The 17,915-nt window shown below is 39.0% G+C and overlaps 1 protein-coding gene across 2 annotated transcripts; it reads left to right on the forward strand.

Moving 5' to 3' along the window:
- The first annotated feature begins 842 nt into the window (after window positions 1-842).
- Window positions 843-17,838, forward strand: kitb (KIT proto-oncogene, receptor tyrosine kinase b). Of its 2 annotated transcripts, none has more exons than XM_077571692.1 (21): window positions 843-1,044; window positions 4,019-4,294; window positions 4,653-4,937; window positions 5,800-5,939; window positions 6,594-6,762; window positions 7,602-7,791; window positions 7,874-7,989; window positions 8,070-8,184; window positions 9,597-9,784; window positions 10,141-10,247; window positions 11,192-11,318; window positions 11,835-11,939; window positions 12,040-12,150; window positions 12,607-12,745; window positions 12,862-12,929; window positions 13,009-13,100; window positions 13,244-13,366; window positions 14,975-15,086; window positions 15,202-15,301; window positions 15,766-15,871; window positions 16,054-17,838. In XM_077571692.1, the coding sequence occupies exons 1-21, from the start codon at window positions 975-977 to the stop codon at window positions 16,195-16,197; spliced, it is 2,883 nt and encodes a 960-aa protein (XP_077427818.1). In that variant the 5' UTR covers window positions 843-974; the 3' UTR covers window positions 16,198-17,838. The 2 variants fall into 2 exon arrangements, with proteins under 2 accessions (XP_077427818.1, XP_077427820.1); XM_077571694.1 differs by having other exon boundaries at window positions 12,865-12,929.
- Window positions 17,839-17,915: the final 77 nt, after the last annotated feature.

The following is a 17,915-nucleotide window of genomic DNA, read 5'->3' on the forward strand; positions in this document are numbered from 1 at the left end:
ACAGCTATACAACAGCAAAAGTTTACTAAACTGTATTGAAATTAACCATCTAAAATCCTTATACTGTAATATTACTCAATTTTGATGGACATATTCAGGGCTGTTTTTGATATTGCTGATCTTTTGTTATTATTATTACTTCTCGAACCATAAACAGTGAGTATTCTTATCTTCGTCATGTTATACAGCTTTTGTAATGGACCTCATTACATTAGGCAAACACACAACTTTTACCCTAAAGTAAGCAAATGCAAACTTGAGAGGTAATAAATTTCTAATGCAAACATTTCCAACCACTTGCCAGTTGTCACCGTTAATTCAATTAACATAGGCCTACTACTACTAATAATAATTTTTTAAAAAAAGAAGGTAATCTAATTAACTAACAAGTATTATTAGGTTTTGACTATTATATTCATCTATTTAAAAGTGTCAAAGTATCGGAAATATCTTTCAGTACGATGCAGTCACACCCACCATAATAAACATTTTATTAAGTCAAAGGCAAAACTGAATGTTTGTGAAGGCAGAAAGTGCCTCGGTTGGCGACAGACTGAGCTCTCAGCAATCGCAGCGGGCAGCACTCAAATGTGAGAAGTGGCACATTTAACACATTAAACTCCTCAAGACAAATTAGCACAAGACAAAACAATTGGACCAGTTATTGCGTATTCTTTCCATAATAATGCGTACAGGCTGGAAATTGTCAACTAAATTTCCAGTAAATGCGCCTCTCATCACTTTTGGCGCGCCTCCAGCCAATGCGGGACTGGGGGGAGGTGCCCAAGTGAGGGAGGGGAGTAGTGAGGAGGAGAGGCTCAGGACTGTCTTTACTAGTCACTGTATCCATCACAGGGAGCTCTTCCTTATGCCCGCATTACATTAGAGTATATCTGTTCTTGCCAGGTTGGATCCAGTTTGGAGTGTTATTGTGACTGTGCAGGATGTCATGAGACACATGGAATAGAGCCAAGATGGAAAACTTCAGCATGACATGCCTGTGGATTGTTTTTGCATCACATTTGATTTTTCTACCACTGACAGGTAGGAAACACATTTCCGTTCACTTACTCTTTTAGAGTATTACAATTCTGTGTTGTGAATATGCTCAGCATGTGTTGTTCTTGTAAACTCTTGTTTGGGGGTTGAATATTTGGGGATTACTTGGACCTGATGGATATATAAGATCAAATCATCACTATTGAACATAATGTAAATAACTCTAGGTTTAAGGCCAATTAATAAATACATTTAGATTCAACTGCACACCTTTTATAGATGCCCTTTTTCTTCCATGTGCCTAAAAAGTGTCAAGAATATTGACACATTATTTATTGAGAAATTATGGAAAAGTGACAAAATATATTACTGAGCAAAGGGTAAAATGGCTTTGCGCTTCATCTGGATGCTCACCAAAATGATCCCAAATTGAAAAGGCTCTTCTCGGTCCCATGCCCCAGCCATCCACAAAGTTTAGTGGAAAGTCGTCACTCCTGCAAACTAACGAGGAACAAAACTGTCAGAGTAAATACAAAATGGAAAATTGTAATGTGATCATTGACTTGCTAACTGGTAATGTGGCCTAACTGGTAATGTGGGCCACATAAAATGACCTGGTACGCGGACCTTGAGTTGGACCATATGTGGAGAATATAGTAGTAGAATACCAAAAATATGAATTTATTAAACTAAATATCATCAACTTTTGTCGTACCGCATGTACTCTTGTATTTGTGGGCACGTTTTACAAATAGTTTTTGATTCGGAGTAGGAACATTCGAAATGTAACGTAGTGAGTAGTTTTTTTGTGATCCTGAAGGAAACATTAAACACCGCTCCTAGAAATCCGCTGGAGTTTGACGGTGCAGTTTAACTCAACCTGTGATCTTAGGTTTACAGATCGTATCAGTCCTTATTTGCATAACCACCATGAAGGAATAGGAGGAGGCAAAGGAAAGGGGGGATTGCGTCTTCTCCCGCCAGGCAACAGGTGTGTGTTGTCGGTTAGAAACCAATCAATTATTCATCAAACTGAAATAATACTCGAGTAAAGCAAACAAAGATCTCAATGCACAAGACGCCTCTTAATGCAAACAAAGCCACGGGGCATCTTCCCGTGACATTTCGCTACTCTTTCTTAAAAGGCAAAACATTTGCTTTTCACCAGAAAGAAAAGTGGATGTTGACATTTCAGAAATGCGTCCTTGGGAGCTTGGTTCGGTTGGGCCTGAAGGCACAACAGTCACGTAAGTGTTCTTGAAAAAGTGCCCAACATGCAGTGAGAAAAGTGCTCACTGGCAGTAAACTAAGATGGAAATGTTAGATTTATATGTTTATCCTAAGCGAAGGATTTTAGAGGCCTGAGGTCATGATTACTCAGCTAAATACAGCTCATACTTATTGATTATTCCATGAAGCAACGCTGGTTAGATAGCATTATATCTTCAGTGGCTGTGTGCCAATCAAAACATGCTATTTAATCATCACATTAAGCACCGTATTTACTGTACTGTACTCTGCTTTGTTCTCCCATCTTTGTTAATTTTAGCTACATGTCGGCATTAACTTAGCTACCAGGAAAACTACAGGGCTTTCTTTTACTTCCAATTTCATTATCCAATGGCAACATAAGACATCACACAGACAATGTCACAGAATTGCTTGGTTTGTTTTTCCTGATCACGTCACATGGCTCCTTGTTGCCTGGCAAATTAAAAGCTCCACATACTAAGCTCCTTCCTGGGCAACTCGAAGTAGAAAAAGAGAAAGGGCAGGTAGAGGTGGCGCGAACACAAAATCAGATCAAATAATATATACTTTTTTTAATCTTTCCACAAACAGCAAATTCTGGCCCTTCACCGCTTACCCTTATGCAAAAGCCTCACTGCTTAATATATTTTGCCAAAACTTTATTGCAACATTTACAACTTTTAGCACAAATCATCACAAACAACAATGCATCCATTTTCTAAAACACTTACTGTATCTGGTTTATGGTCCTGGCAGGGACCGGAGCCTATCTCAGCTGATTTAGGGCCAAAGGAAGACTACATCTTGGACTGAATGCTAGTCAATCACAAGAGGAATGTGAATGCCGCATTGAATGGGAATTGAGCCCACACTGGCTTTATGAAAGTCAGTTCCAGGAACCACTACAATAAACCAATGACAACGTAAATCACTCATTTTCTTATATTGACAAAAATGGCCTATAAGAGATGGTACTTGCTATGTGATTATAATACTATACTACTACTACTACTAAACTTTATTTGTATTTATTTTGTCTCAAAATTTACTTAATTGGTCTTTGTATTACTACAAATTATATATATATATACAATTAATCTGTGAAACCACCCGTTCCCATCCACACAACAGCCTAAGTCACGGCTTCCTGTATTTATATCAGCTTTGTGTTCAATTAAACAAGCCCAGATTTCATACAAAGTAAACCTGAGTAAATTGACACAAGATCACCATTATTTCATTATTCAAACATTTTGTGACGTTTTTGTTTGATGTACAGACAAAAGGTTTGAAATATTCAGATCGTGGGTGATGTTTTAATACACATCCAGCAGTTCAACGATTCAGCAATTTTTGCACAATCTGCTGTGAATTTTTCCTTTTTATTGAACAGAAAGTACGGAAACACTCAACAGTTTAGCTTGTGCATTCAAACTTTTAGAGAAACTCTAATTAAGTTCACCTTTAAAAGTTTTGGAATATTTTAGGTGCATCTTGATATTTCATCCAAAGCTAAATATCAGACCCTTTTTGGAAGTATAGTATAAAGTAAGTAAAAAAGTGATATTACATGCACTCCGTTATTCTGGATGAAAATACCCAAAATGTAAATTTTGTCGAAAGTCTTCCTTGAAGAGCGGCAGCTGTTATAGCTCCAATGTGGCGGTAACTCAATACTTTCTTCCATATTCCCGTCTTGTGGGTGTAATGGCCAGGTGTCCCAAAACTTGTGAGCATGTTAAGACTCATCCTTTGTCTTTTATTCCAGGATGGTGCAAGCCCGTCATCTCTCCCAGTGGGCCTCACATAGTTGTTCCCAAGCGAGGGAGGCTGGAGCTCTATTGCCATGACAATGCCACCACATCTGGCGCCACATCCAGGTTGAGGTGGCAGAGGGAGAACGCTCGTAGACTGGAGGGGGATGCGGAGGACGGCGGTGTGGCTGTTGTCAAGGTGCCTGCAGTGCAAGCCTACCACATGGGCCGCTACGTGTGCATCAATAACACTACACTGGAGAGCACGTCCATCTACGTATATGTGAAAGGTGGGTGTCGGAGGTGAAGGAGAGGCGTGCGAGCGGACCAGTTTTGCCATTGTTGCTGTCATTGGCTATTATTGTGCCCATTATTCTCTTGTCCCTCCCCCGGCTGCTCAACCCCTCTATCCAGCCCCAGAATAAGCTAGACAGCACACAGCAACTCAAATACTAGCACACGTGGAAGCGGAGTGTCTGTAAGTCTGTGTCCTTGGTCCTAGCCGGCACGCCAAAACACTTCGTCTCATTGTCGTGGAGACAGCCTCGTGAATCGTGACAAAGAGAGATAACTTTGAGTTTATTCAAAATAAAACTGATTTGACTTACATTCATAGACTCATGGATGTGAACTCTCCATGTTTTACAGACTCTGCCAATGCCTTCCAGCGCACTATGGTAAACGTCATCCTGGTGCGCGCGGGCGAGAACTGCACCATTCCCTGCCTCGTGACCAACCCGGAAGTCATGCTGCTGGCTTTGCAGACGTGTGATGGGCGACCTTTGCCTTCCGCTATGAGGTACTGGACCCACCACGAGCAAGGCGTCATCATCGGCAATGCAAGCAAAGAGTTTGAAGGCTGCTACGTGTGCGTGGGGAAGCTTGGGGAGGATAAAGTGACATCGAGCCAATACACCGTGGACGTGCTGCTAGGTAAACGAGCTCCAAGTTTTAATGACATCCAACGGTTGTCCTTAGAGCTGTACTAGATCTGTAATTTGGGTGCTAATGAATTGAGACTGTAGCATGGTGGCCTACTGGTTAGTATTCCAGCTTCCACCCACATTCCATGTTGGGTTCACTGAAGACTCTTAATTGTCAATAAATGTGAATGTTGCTCTGGTAACAAACATACGTAGATATACTATAAAGATATACTCAACCGACTATAAAGTACCCACTGGATACATAACTAGCATCCAAAACATCGACATTCTCAATTGTCCCAATGCTAAATGTTGCTGTTGAATGAAGGGCTGACCTTCATGTTTGTACTTATCCCTGCACAGCATCACAATGTCCAAACACAGACACGAGTTATTGGTCTCTTTTTTGAGTGATGGAGAGAGGGAGTAAAACGTGGTTGTGATGAAGGACACAGGGATTAACAGAACGCCATGCTGAACAAAGCTTTGTAACAGTGCATGAAGGTGGCATTTGGGTTAAATAGATTTATGACAACCTTTGCCAAACACAACCGCTAGTGACGTCAGTGGTATTTATTGAAAGCAGTAAATCAGGCAGTTTGTGTGTGCCTAAGGCTATGGATATGCAAATGTTATTCGATATGTGTATGCATGTGCACGTGTGTTCATTTATTTCCAATGAAAAGATGGGGAAGACACACTTGAGGCTCTTTTAGTTGATTGCAAAATTCTTCATTGCTTTTCAGATGAGTTATGTTTATCTATTCAACCAATCCATTAATTGCACGACTAAAAATAATGTTCCAAGGAAAACTAATGACTTTTTTTGAATGCCTTCTTAATATTATCTCCTTTTGCACTTTATGCAGTTCCACAGGTGCTTCCGGTCATCACATTGTCCCAGAGAGATAAGGTTATCTTGCGGAAAGGAGAGAAGTTTGAGCTTACTTGTAGCTCCTCCAATGTCAACCCAGACTTTAATGTCAAGTGGGATTATCCATCAACAGCGGTGAGTTTTATATCAACCACGTGGTTACTCTAAAGGCACACGTGGCGTGCGGAACTAATGATTTAGGTTGGAGAAGGTCAACATTCATTTTCGTTTCATTAATAGGATCCTTATGTCTATTATTTTTTATACAATGTGACACAGACTTAAATTGTGACTGAAATCTGATCATATTGTTACACAGCACAGTCAGAAAGTTTATTGGACAACCCCCAAAATGCCCAACCACATAGCATATGTTTCCTATGCCCCTACGTTGCATATTCATGTCCTAAAAAACAAAGAATGCTTGAATTTCTTCAACCAGACTCAAGGCCTTATTCAGTGTCAAGAGTGATTCGATTTTGATGATCAAAGGTCACATCCATCACATTCTCATGTAATGTGACAAGTCAGAAACGCCCAAAGGGAATTTCATTAGATCAGGCACCAAGACATCAACAAATTCAATGAACTCTGGTGGTTACCTAAAGGTCAAGTTCCATCAAAGTCCTATAAAAAGTTTTTCCCTCAAGATTTGTTAAGCTAAAACAATTACAGTGATGAAACATTATCAAGAGTTGAACTTTTTGTTTCTCAGGCTTCCGGTCTTAAAATTCATATTATGGTGTATGTAAGCGGAAGACGGAATAACACTTAACTTTGCCGTCGCAGCATCCGGAAGAAGCCCACTCCTCACACATCCTGCCCGGCTCTCGTGGTTATCAACGGGCCTCCCGGCTCTCAATTGGATCCGTAAAGCGAACAGACTCGGGGACGTACCGCTGCTCGGCCCACAACGAGAGAGGCAGAAGCTCCACGGCACTGCACCTGGATGTCTGCGGTAAGTATTAAAGCAAATATACAGTACTGAGTCCATTGAGATGGTATTACATCATTGCATCTCGTTATGGAATTTCCAATAAAAGCATGATTGATACAATACACCATCACATATTGTACGGTATGGAACCTTTAAACCACTCTGAAGCAATTTGTCCTCTTCAGCAACCCTATAGAAAGGTTAATGTCACGGTGCTAAAGGAGCTGTTAAAACAAGTATCAATATGATGTCATCCACTTGAATTGTGCATCAGCCAACACTTCTTCTCCATGGGTTCCATATATGTAGACTGTAGACTTCTTACCTACCAAAAATAACTAAAGCCAATGCCTTAAAAGTTAGCCTTCATTTGCATACTATGCAAATCAGGGGCCCTAAAGAAACATCCAAGCCCATATTTCAAAGTTTCTTTGAGGAGCACCCATAACAGCCTATATGGACATGTTAGGACATGACTGGTTGACAAGACCAAGGCAAGGTGGTGCCATGTTTTAGAAGCAAATAAAACGACAGAACAAACACTAAAAAACGGTCTCCTAATACAGCAGGAGCGGCTTTTCTGGTACACCACTAACTGGACTCATAAGCCTGATAACAAAAGGCACATTTAAAATTGTATTGAAGAAGCTAACGGCTCTTTTATTTAATCCATTAAACCTGTCTGGATATGATTGCAGTGTGGTTTATTTTATATGCCCAGTGATATGCAACTGTAAGACCAGAAATTGAAATTGCTTTATAAATTGCATGTGAATTCTTAGTAGTTAGCTTACAAAATAATTTAAGAACCTATAATAGCATTTACCACATATCATTAAAATCCCCCATATGTTGTACAGACAGGGGTTTCATTACCATGTTAAGCCGCCCAAGTCCCATCCAGGCTGGCGTCCGTGAAGGGGAGAGCCTGAATCTCAGAGTGGACTTAGAGGCGTATCCATCTCCCAGTGTTCTGTCTTGGTCTTACAATGACAAACGACTGCTGAACACCACAGAGCATGTCATCACTATCCACCAACACAAATACAGGTATCATCGTAGCATGTAGTGAGACTCCAGAGTGAGAGCACTCGCCCACACGCAATAATAAATCTCGTGACTTTACATTTAGGTTCATTAGTGAGCTGAAACTGGTGAGGGTTCTTGGCTCGGAAGGTGGCGTCTATAAATTCTCAGCCAGTCATGAAGACGCATCCGTCGACCATCTATTTCACGTATATGTCAATAGTAAGTGAATTCTTCTACATTAACACAGTTCCTCAAGGTTTGGGGAGCATCTGATTTATGTTGTCTACTCACTGTACAAGGTAAGCCGGTCATCATCGCCCAGGAAGGGCCAGTCGATGGTCAGGTGCGGTGCGTCGCCGCTGGTCACCCAGTTCCAAAAATCAGCTGGTACATCTGTGACGTTCCCCACACAAGGTATCACTTGCATCCACTTGCATCAATATTTTCTGTATAGCGCAAGAATGTCATATTCTGCCTGTCCACAATAATCTTAGCGTACTTCTTTATGTTATTCTTAATCAATGTTTTCACCCTGAAAATGCAACAAAAATGGAATTTGGTGAGATGTAACCAAGTGTTACTCAAAATTAATCATATAATTCCAAAAGCTAATGACATATTTTTTATGTCTAATGCTAACCAATAAGTTGTTTTATTTAGTAAAGCTACATTTTTTTAGTCAAGAATAGTTTAGTTCCATAAAAATAACTTATTGGTTCAATTTTTTGAATTACTTTACATCCATGAAGCTAAACAAGTAAGCTAAAATGAACCAAGTAACACCTTTTGACTATGGCTAACCAAATATTCTTGTTTCAAGCTAACCAAGTTTTGTAGGTAGGCTAAACCTACAGTACAGTTATTAAACAGAGTAGCAAAATATGTTAATTGCGAAATTAAGTTAAAATACAGTATATTACATGGGTGGGTATTGTATGGCCTGCAGGCAACATACGGTCTGTTCCGTTCTGTAACCCCTTCAGACCCGCGTATATTGTTGTTGATTTTGACTCTTTTCCCACATAACAACAACATGGGAAATTTTTTTGGGGGGGTGGGGGGTTATCTCATGTTTTTAGTTGTTATAGTGGACGCCAGGATAATATGGCTGTAAAGTGTTGTAAACTTACCAACTTCTATACAACATTTTTAACATGAACATCATGCAAATCAACTTGCGATTGTGATTGGTTAGTTATGATCCAATCATGAACCTGACGTGTTGACATCATCCAAATTATGCGTTTTATTGGTTTAGATACGCGAATATGTCATGTCCACTGCAACCATTTATGGGTCTGAAGGGGTTTTAAATCCGGCTCATCGAGCGTTTACATTATTGAGAATCTAATAACACTTGCTGCATCAATTTATTTATTTATTTATTTTAAACTAAAATTGATTAATTAAACTGTCTTCATTCATTCTTCTTCTTTAAAAATATATATTTTTTAATCTAATTTGATAACTAATTGAGTTAAACAATTTTACATGCACAGTGAATAATATATTTGTCTTTATTAATACTAATTAATAATATAACTGATTTAATCTGATTTTGATTGATTTCATAAATATTATCTTATTATTAAAATGTAATATAGTAATATAATACAAAGGATCAAGTAAAGTACGAGTAACTAGGTTAGGTAGCGTAGGTTAGGTCGAGAAACCATAGTAAATTCTAGAATTAAAATTAAAATATTAAAATGACTACATTATAAATCTCACTGCAGCCTGTCAATTGCACAAATGATCATGATTTGCTGAATAGTTGTAAGGGGTGGAATATTACAGAAATGACCTTCCACATGACCTCTCCTCAGGTGCTCACACCTACCCAATGCCACCCAATGGGAGACTGCGGATGTCGCCATGGTGACAGAGTCCACCTTCAGTAGGAGTGAGGTGGAGAGCCGATTGAACATCAGCAAGGAGCATGGCAACTATCATACACTGGAGTGTGTGGCCTCGACAGAGCGGGAGGAAGCTTATACGCTCTTCTCAATCAGTGGTACTACATCGTTAATATCTCTAAAACACACACACACACACATTTTTAGACGACTGCATGGACGTTATTTCCTAAACCCCACCACAAAGATCCACATAAACAAACTCTTTGACCCCATATGTGTGTGTCTGTGCAGGCCAGGTGTGTGGTTATTGGCTACAGATTGAATGAGATTAGCATATGCTGACAATGCAGGCTAGGATTAGATGGTGTTGACACGCTAATCCAAGACACACAAACAAACGCCACTGCTGCAGCTGCCTGTCTTAATCCTGAGGCCGGGGTCGTCTGAGGCCCTGTGTTATGTGTAAAGATGTGTGTGTAACTCCTGGGTTGCGGCTTTGTTCCTCGAACAGAGCGACTCGTCCCGCATAAACTGTTCACCCCACTTCTAACTGGCATGGTGGCCATCGGCGCCTTCCTCTGCCTCATCCTGGTGGTGCTGCTCTATAAGTACATGCAGGTAAGAAGGCAAATACACCCCAAAATGCCACATCATGATTTCGTATTTGAATGGTTTTGATCAGTCATGTTGAGTCACGAAATACAAACTGCCGTTAAAATGACTTGCAAAGGAACTGCACTCATCTCTGATGAGTCATGCCTCCTTTTTTTACGTGTGATTAAAGTCAGCATCAGCAAACGATATCCTGAATATAGCCTTTTTTAAACAATCTGAATGTGTTTTAATGAAGATGAAATGACTCAGTCAACCATTAGAGAGATTCAATTGGCACACGTCGGCAACGGCATGATGACATCTTGCTGTTTTTCCAGTGCAGTGACTCAGGTTCCAAGATAACTGGCTTACATCAGCATGTAAAGTGCACGGAGAGCAAATTATTGTACATGGGGCGGATAAAGGGACACCAAACAAACATACAACTATCAGCTACAATATTAGATACACCTGTACTGTATATAAAACAAATAATCCAATACATGATTAGTATTAAAAAAAAATATATATATATATATATATATATCATCAGATTTTCCCAGACTTTAAATGTATATATATATATAAACATTTTTATTAAGTTGCCATTTAATAAAAATGTTAAAATAAAATAAAGCACTCTCAGAAATTATCAATGAACAAATAAATTATAAACATAACCTTCTTTACAAATATATCATGAATAAAATAATGTTTTTCTCGTATTTTTACGTGAAGTAATCAAAATATGAAAAACAGTTCTCAGTATGATGCCGTCACTGCAAAATAAAACAAAAATAATGCCATTGTTTTTAATAATACCTCTCTGAGAGTGTCAATAAAAATTAAGCATCACTGTCTTTGCAAAAGGATTTTTTTGTTTTTTTGTTAAACTGTACAGGTATTTGGTGGCGGAAATAAATATGAAATAAATAACCTACCTCTTCCTTTCTTCCCCTTTCAAACAGAAACCTAAATTCCAAATCCAGTGGAAAGTCATTGAGAGTATCCATGGCAACAACTATATTTACTTTGACCCCACCCAGCTTCCCTACGACTCTAAATGGGAGTTTTCTCGACAGAAGCTCCGCTTTGGTATGACAATTAAAAGGGAAGTCAACCTTAAAAATTCCTTGACAATAATATATGTTATATGTGACCTCACTAGTCTAAGCATGACATTCTGATTAATATTACATTTGTGGAATATGAGTTATGTAGCAAAATCCAGACGTTTTATCCATCTCAGGGGGCGGCCATTTTGCCACTTGCTGTCAATTGAACATGACATCACAGTTGCTCAAGGCTCAGGTAACGACCAATCACTGCTCACCTGTTTTCTGCAGCTGAGTTGTGATTGGTTGTTACCTGAGGCCTGAGCAACTGTGATGTAATATTTACTTGACAGCAAGTGGCAAAATGGCCGCCCCCTGAGATGGATACAACGGCTGGATTTTGCTTCATAACTCATATTCCACAAACGCAAAAATAACCAAAATGCCATATTTTGACTAGTGGGGCTACATGGAGTTGACTTCCTCTTTAATAATTGTGTTTACACTTTTTATAAAATCTGGATGATGTTAAATGGTCATCTGTGTGAATACACAGGTAAAACTCTGGGTTCTGGAGCTTTTGGAAAGGTGGTGAGGGCCACCGCGTATGGCCTGTGCTCAGCTGACACAGTCACGACTGTTGCCGTCAAGATGCTCAAACGTAAGTTGTCTTATTTTTATTTTATTTTTTTTACCTTGGTTTGCAACATGATATGCAACGTGTGGAGGCCTCAATATCCCCCATGATGATGTCATCGCAGCCAACGCTCACGCCACGGAGAAGGAGGCACTGATGTCAGAGCTGAAGGTGCTCAGTTACCTCGGCAACCACATGAACATCGTCAACCTGCTGGGAGCCTGCACGGTCGGAGGTGAGAGGAACCTAAAAATAAGAGAGTTGAATCAAACTTTCATCGTCTTTCCTTTGCTTTTGCTCGGCTTAATTATTGATTTCTTTATCTTAGTCTTTCAGTTATTATGCTTTTAATAGAAATCAGATATTGGACAGTCAAGTCAATGGCAGCCAGCCCTGACAAGAAGCTTTAGCTGTCTGGGCCTTGGAATTGACCACTCTGCAGCATCTTGATGGATATCAAATAAGTAGAAAGACACTTGGCATCAAAAGTCCTCATTTGAAGCTATTGAATACTGACTAGACTAAATATATTGCTGTTTAGTCACACAGCTTTCATATTATCCCAATTTGTCCATGCAAATGTCTATTGAGTCGACTGATGCGATAATGAACTACTTATAATCACCAACAGCATCTCCATATTTGAGTGTTGCAGTCCAATTGATTTTATGAAATCTCTGCATCCTCCCAGGTCCAATTTTAGTGATCACTGAATACTGTTGCTATGGCGACCTCCTCAACTTCTTGCGCAGAAAAAGAGAGTCCTTCCTAATTTCCCAAACGGGAGACGGTTACTATCGCAACGTCTCCAAGCAAGCAGATCCTGCAGGGTAATCTCGCACTCACTGTAAAATTACATGTTATGTAACATTTCATAACAAATCATGTGATGAACTTTTTTTTCTTCTTCTTCTTCTTATTATTATTAATATGTGTATGTGTGCAGCAGAGAAGTGACGGGTACAGAATATATGCCCATGCGTTCCTCAGACAAAGAAAGGTCCTCACAGTCAGGTAAACTTTTTCCCATCATGCACTGCACACCATGACTTGCTTGCATAATTAATACTGTATAGTTTCTGGTCTCTTTTAGAAGATGCAGATGAGCTTTCTTTGGCAGCTGAAGACCTCTTGAGCTTCTCCTACCAGGCGGCCAAAGGGATGGAGTACATCACATCTAAGAATGTAAGTCAGCTAGTTCACATAATTAAGGATTTAATCACTGGCCACAATATTAGGTACACTTGCACAAGCTAATGATTCATCACTACCAGAACCAGTTCCAAAGTCAATATACACACATCCGTGTTTGTGTTGTGTTCGTGCAGTGCATCCACAGGGACCTCGCAGCCAGAAATGTTCTCTTGACTCACGGCAGGGTAGCCAAGATTTGTGACTTTGGCTTGGCACGGGACATCACTACCGATTCCAGCTACGTGCTTCGCGGCAATGTGAGTTCAGCACGTCCTAATCTTTCAATCCTTCTTTCTATTCTTCCATCTCAGGACATGGAATTCTTTGTTGTTGTTGTTGATACCGGTAGTTTTTGGTTTTTGTGCAACACAGGTCATAGTTATATTTGTACTACATCACAGTGACATGTGTGTCTGTAACGTGACATCTCAACATGGAGCAGAAATTGCATCTCTTTCCTTGAACCTGGAACCTGATTTTATGCCACAGTACTATTCATATATTCTGCACGTACAGGACAATACGGAAGCGTATTGCATTCACTTGAAAAAAAAAAAGTCCTGTTTTTCTGACAAATTTTTGGGGGGAGCTTTGTTTTTTGGGAGTATTTTTTTCTGTTTTATTGAATATTTGTTTCCCTGTTTTTTGGAATATTTTTTTTCTGTCTTAAAAAAAAATCCTCTTTTTTTCCAGAATAATTGTTTTTCAGTTTTTCTGAGTAATTTTTCTCTGTTTTATAAATAATTATTTTTCTGTTTTTCAGAATATTTTTTTACGTTTTTTTCTGAATATTTTTTTAAAAAGGGTTTTCCTTCAGAGATTAGAGAACAAACCACAATACAGTATACACATTCATTTATTTATTGAGAGCTAGTAAGTAAACATGACCATCTTATTGAATATGGAGGTATGCGGGAAAGTGTCTGATTCCGCTATTAGCGAGTCTGCAACAAGTCACTTGGAGTTCAGAGGTTAAAAAAAAAAAAAAATTACTCCGAAAAAAAGACCAGCTCTGTTTTTTAAAATATATTTTTTCTGTTTTTTCTAAGTAATTTTTCATCCTGTTTTTCTGAATATTTTTTTGACAGAAAGAATATATACAGTAAAATAGAAAAAAATATTCAGAAAAACAGAAAATAAAAAAAAATACTCAAAAAACAAAGTCAGAAAAACAGGAGTTTTTTTTTTTTTCAAGTGAATGCAATACGCTTCCGTAGGACAACATGTTAGTAAGCACATCTCTCTAACAGTTCTAAATGTTTGAATCTTGCTTCCGGCCTGTTCACCCTGTGCTTGTGTGGGTTTTCTCCAGATACTCTGGTTTCCTCCCACTTTCCAAAACACAAACATGTTAGGTTCACTGAAGATTCTAAATTCTCCATAGGTGTAAATGTGAGCGTGAACATTTGTCTGTTTGTGCCCTGTGATTGGCTCAGGATCAGTCCAGTGCAAAAGGCAGCTGGGATAAGCTCCAGCTTGACCGTGACCTTAAATAGTATACAGGAAATGAGTAGATGAATGATATTTATTTTGTCTCCAAACTTTAGTGACACCCTGTATTTCACATTAACTTGCTAAAATATTGAGAGAATGCCATCTCCAGTCACTTCTTTCCATAATCCTTCCTCCTCTACTTTCTTCATAAATGATCCCTCCTACTATTATTTTTCTTGATTCTCTGTCCACATTTTATTGAAATAAGAAAGAAAAATAGGCATGTCTTCTGTTGTTTTGGTGTAATCCGTATGAAAAATGGGAACCCTTCCATTCTGCAATTCAAAAATCCGTTTCACTAGCTATGGAATTTTTTTTTCTTTTCAAAAGTTACTCACACTCCATATTGTGACGGCCTATCATCCATGCAGGCGCGTCTTCCAGTCAAGTGGATGTCTCCTGAGAGCATCTTTGATTGTGTCTACACATATGAGAGTGACGTGTGGTCCTACGGCATCTTACTGTGGGAAATCTTCTCACTTGGTAAACAATTTAAAACTGCGGCTCAGTTGTAGAACGTCTGAGAAGCGACTGTATTATTAACCAAGTGAATAGACAGATATGTTTCATGCCATGTAAAAAATACTGTATGATACAGGTAACAGTCCATATCCCGGGATGCAGGTGGGCTCGGCATTTTATCGACTGATTCAAGAGGGCCACAGGATGAGCAAGCCTGTGTTTGCTCCCATTGAGATGTAAGTACTGTATTGACAGGCAGCCATTCACACTCAAATTTACATCGTCGCTGACGTAGATTGAAAGAAACCAGGGAACTGTACAAACAAACTGACGAGGAACACCTTGACAAGACACGAGTGGCTGAGGGAGCTGATTAGACACACAGAAAAAAAAAAAGACAGACATGAAAAAAGGGACACGGGAGAATGATTAAACAAAATCTAATCAAAACTAAATCAACAAGAGCACAGATCATGACAGCTATCAGGACAAATGTCAGGCGAGTGAATCCCTACTCCATCAGCGACTAACTTTTTCTGTGTTTGGTTATGCATACAAAATATGGTTATGCATACAAAATATCATACCAAAGCGACACACTTTTTTTTAATTTCGTAAAAGTAAACAGATTTTAGAATTAGTTAATTTTTAGGATTTGGTTGGTTACATTTCTAATGAAAGGGAATGCGTGCCCCTCCAGGTATGACATGATGCTCTCATGCTGGAATCAGGACCCTTTGAAAAGACCCTCTTTCAGAAAACTGGTCGAGAGGACTGAGCTTCTTCTGTCAGAAAATACCCGGAATGTAAGTAGAGCAAACCATGAATGATTTGGATTGTCTTATAATACCACATGCCTTTCCCTCGTGATGCTTTGTTCATTATAATTCAACTTATTCAGAATGTTGAGATGCGGAATGGAAGTGTTTGCTTGTTGGGGGATGTCAGAAAAAAAAAAAAAATCAAGCTTATGTCTGTCATCTGGCAGGTTTACCTGAGGCTGAGCAACGCTGCAGGTCCCTCAGACCATCAGAGGGCACCGTCGCGGAGGCTGAGCTCTGTGTGCAGCACCACGGCCCCCAACCAGCCTTTACTGCAGAATACCGCGGATGTCTTCATGGACTATGTCTGAAACGCTCCTCACAAGAAGAAAATCATACTAAAAGGTTACACATTACGGTTGAGCTGGAGTAATCTTCAGATGCATGTACGCAGCGAGTCCCGCAGAATCATATCCCACAAACATGGCCGATATGCTGTGTTATATTTTGCCACGGAAATTCTAGATTCTGCCATCATTTCAAAACGTTTCATGCCTTCCTATATGTTTCATCAAGAGAAATACTTAGGTTTTATAATAGTAACAGAACTTATGTACCGAATTCTACTAAATTCTCATAGGAATAGGCTGCATTGATGAACATACCTGTGTTATTTAAATCAAAGGTGTCAAACTCAAGGCCCAGGGGCCAGATTCAGCCCACTGTATCTTTTTATGGGGCCCACTAAAGCAAATAGTGTCTACTTTGTTTCTTGCTTAATAGGAACAAATACTTACGTGCCACAAATTTCACAATTAAACTTTTAATTTCAAATTCAATCTGTTATTAACGTATGTAACAATCAATTGCCAGAGCCATTAATATGATGAGGTGACTATGGTTTTCATAATCATAAGAGTCCTCTATGGGAAACCATAATTATGATATGGCCCATGACAAAAATGAGCTTGACACCCCTAAATGTTCTTAAGTGTATCATTTCCAAAGAGACAAATGCCAAATGTTGCTGAAAAATAAATGTAACAGGCCTTATGAATATGTACCATAAACACTGGATATGACCTGCACTGCTCTCAGTAATGTCCTATTGATCGGTGCGATCCGACTTTCAGCACTTAAAGCACTAACGACCCATCATGTACAACAGCATCAGGGAGGCGTCCAGCCTGTGATCATATCTTAAACTTGCATTTGGGAGTTTGGGATTTATTTCTGTCAGACTACTAAACCATCTTTGAATAGGCATGAGCCAGCAGTTTGACACTATCTATCTTAGCTTAGCATCATGACAAGAAAGACACATTCTGTTGGTTCAATTAACAACTCCCTAGCTAACTTATTTTAGCATCCAATCTTGAAACACACAGCGATCTCTCAAACTATCTTGGTTTAATCCAAAAAGTAGTTTGGTAGCTACCTTAGTTTTGCATACAGAAAACTCTATAATTTTTGTTACTGATGATGAATCTCACCCTGTTGGTTACCTTAGGACCAGCACTAGAAATGTTTTTGTCCTCAGTGTCTTCTTGGTAGCTACTTTAGCATAGCATCAAAACTGTAAATACAGAGGTCGCCAATTTTGTTTATATTTTTCCAATTCTACTGTTGTTTGAAGCCAGTTGCCAAGCTATATTAGCTTAGCAACCAAAAATCTCAGACTATTGGTTTCAATTAAAGAGTCACTTGGTAGTTTACTAGTTACCTTACCTTAGTATCAAGGCTGGGCATATTATTTCCTCTTTAATCACCAATGTGGCTTCTTAGCAAACTTAGCATGAAAAATTAAAACGTGTGTCCCACACCCGCAGCGATAGGTTAGCATCAAAACAGGAAACATTTAACCCTGGAGAACCCAAGAACCCCTTTGTTCTTTGGAAAATTATGAATTATACATTAAATGACTGCTCTAAGTTCACTGAACACCAAAATATATGTTTTTTCAATTTTAACCCTTGTTTTTTGAACTAACTCAGAGTTGCTAATTTATCAAATATACAGTATATATAAAACATACTCCTAGGCATTCTGCAACATGATATGAAATAGATTAACAAAAAAAAACACAATT

This window comes from Vanacampus margaritifer, chromosome 7 (genome assembly GCF_051991255.1).
Source record: "Vanacampus margaritifer isolate UIUO_Vmar chromosome 7, RoL_Vmar_1.0, whole genome shotgun sequence".
In the NCBI taxonomy this organism is placed as follows: domain Eukaryota; kingdom Metazoa; phylum Chordata; class Actinopteri; order Syngnathiformes; family Syngnathidae; genus Vanacampus; species Vanacampus margaritifer.

What these genes read in the sequence shown, in the direction of transcription:
- kitb (XM_077571692.1), top strand. Translation starts at nt 975, where the DNA reads ATGGAAAACTTCAGCATGACATGCCTGTGGATTGTTTTTGCATCACAT. An exon ending in AAGCAAGCAGATCCTGCAGG is followed by an intron (nt 12,746 to 12,861) that starts GTAATCTCGCAC and finishes GTATGTGTGCAG; the next exon opens with CAGAGAAGTGACGGGTACAG. An exon ending in AGAAAGGTCCTCACAGTCAG is followed by an intron (nt 12,930 to 13,008) that starts GTAAACTTTTTC and finishes GGTCTCTTTTAG; the next exon opens with AAGATGCAGATGAGCTTTCT.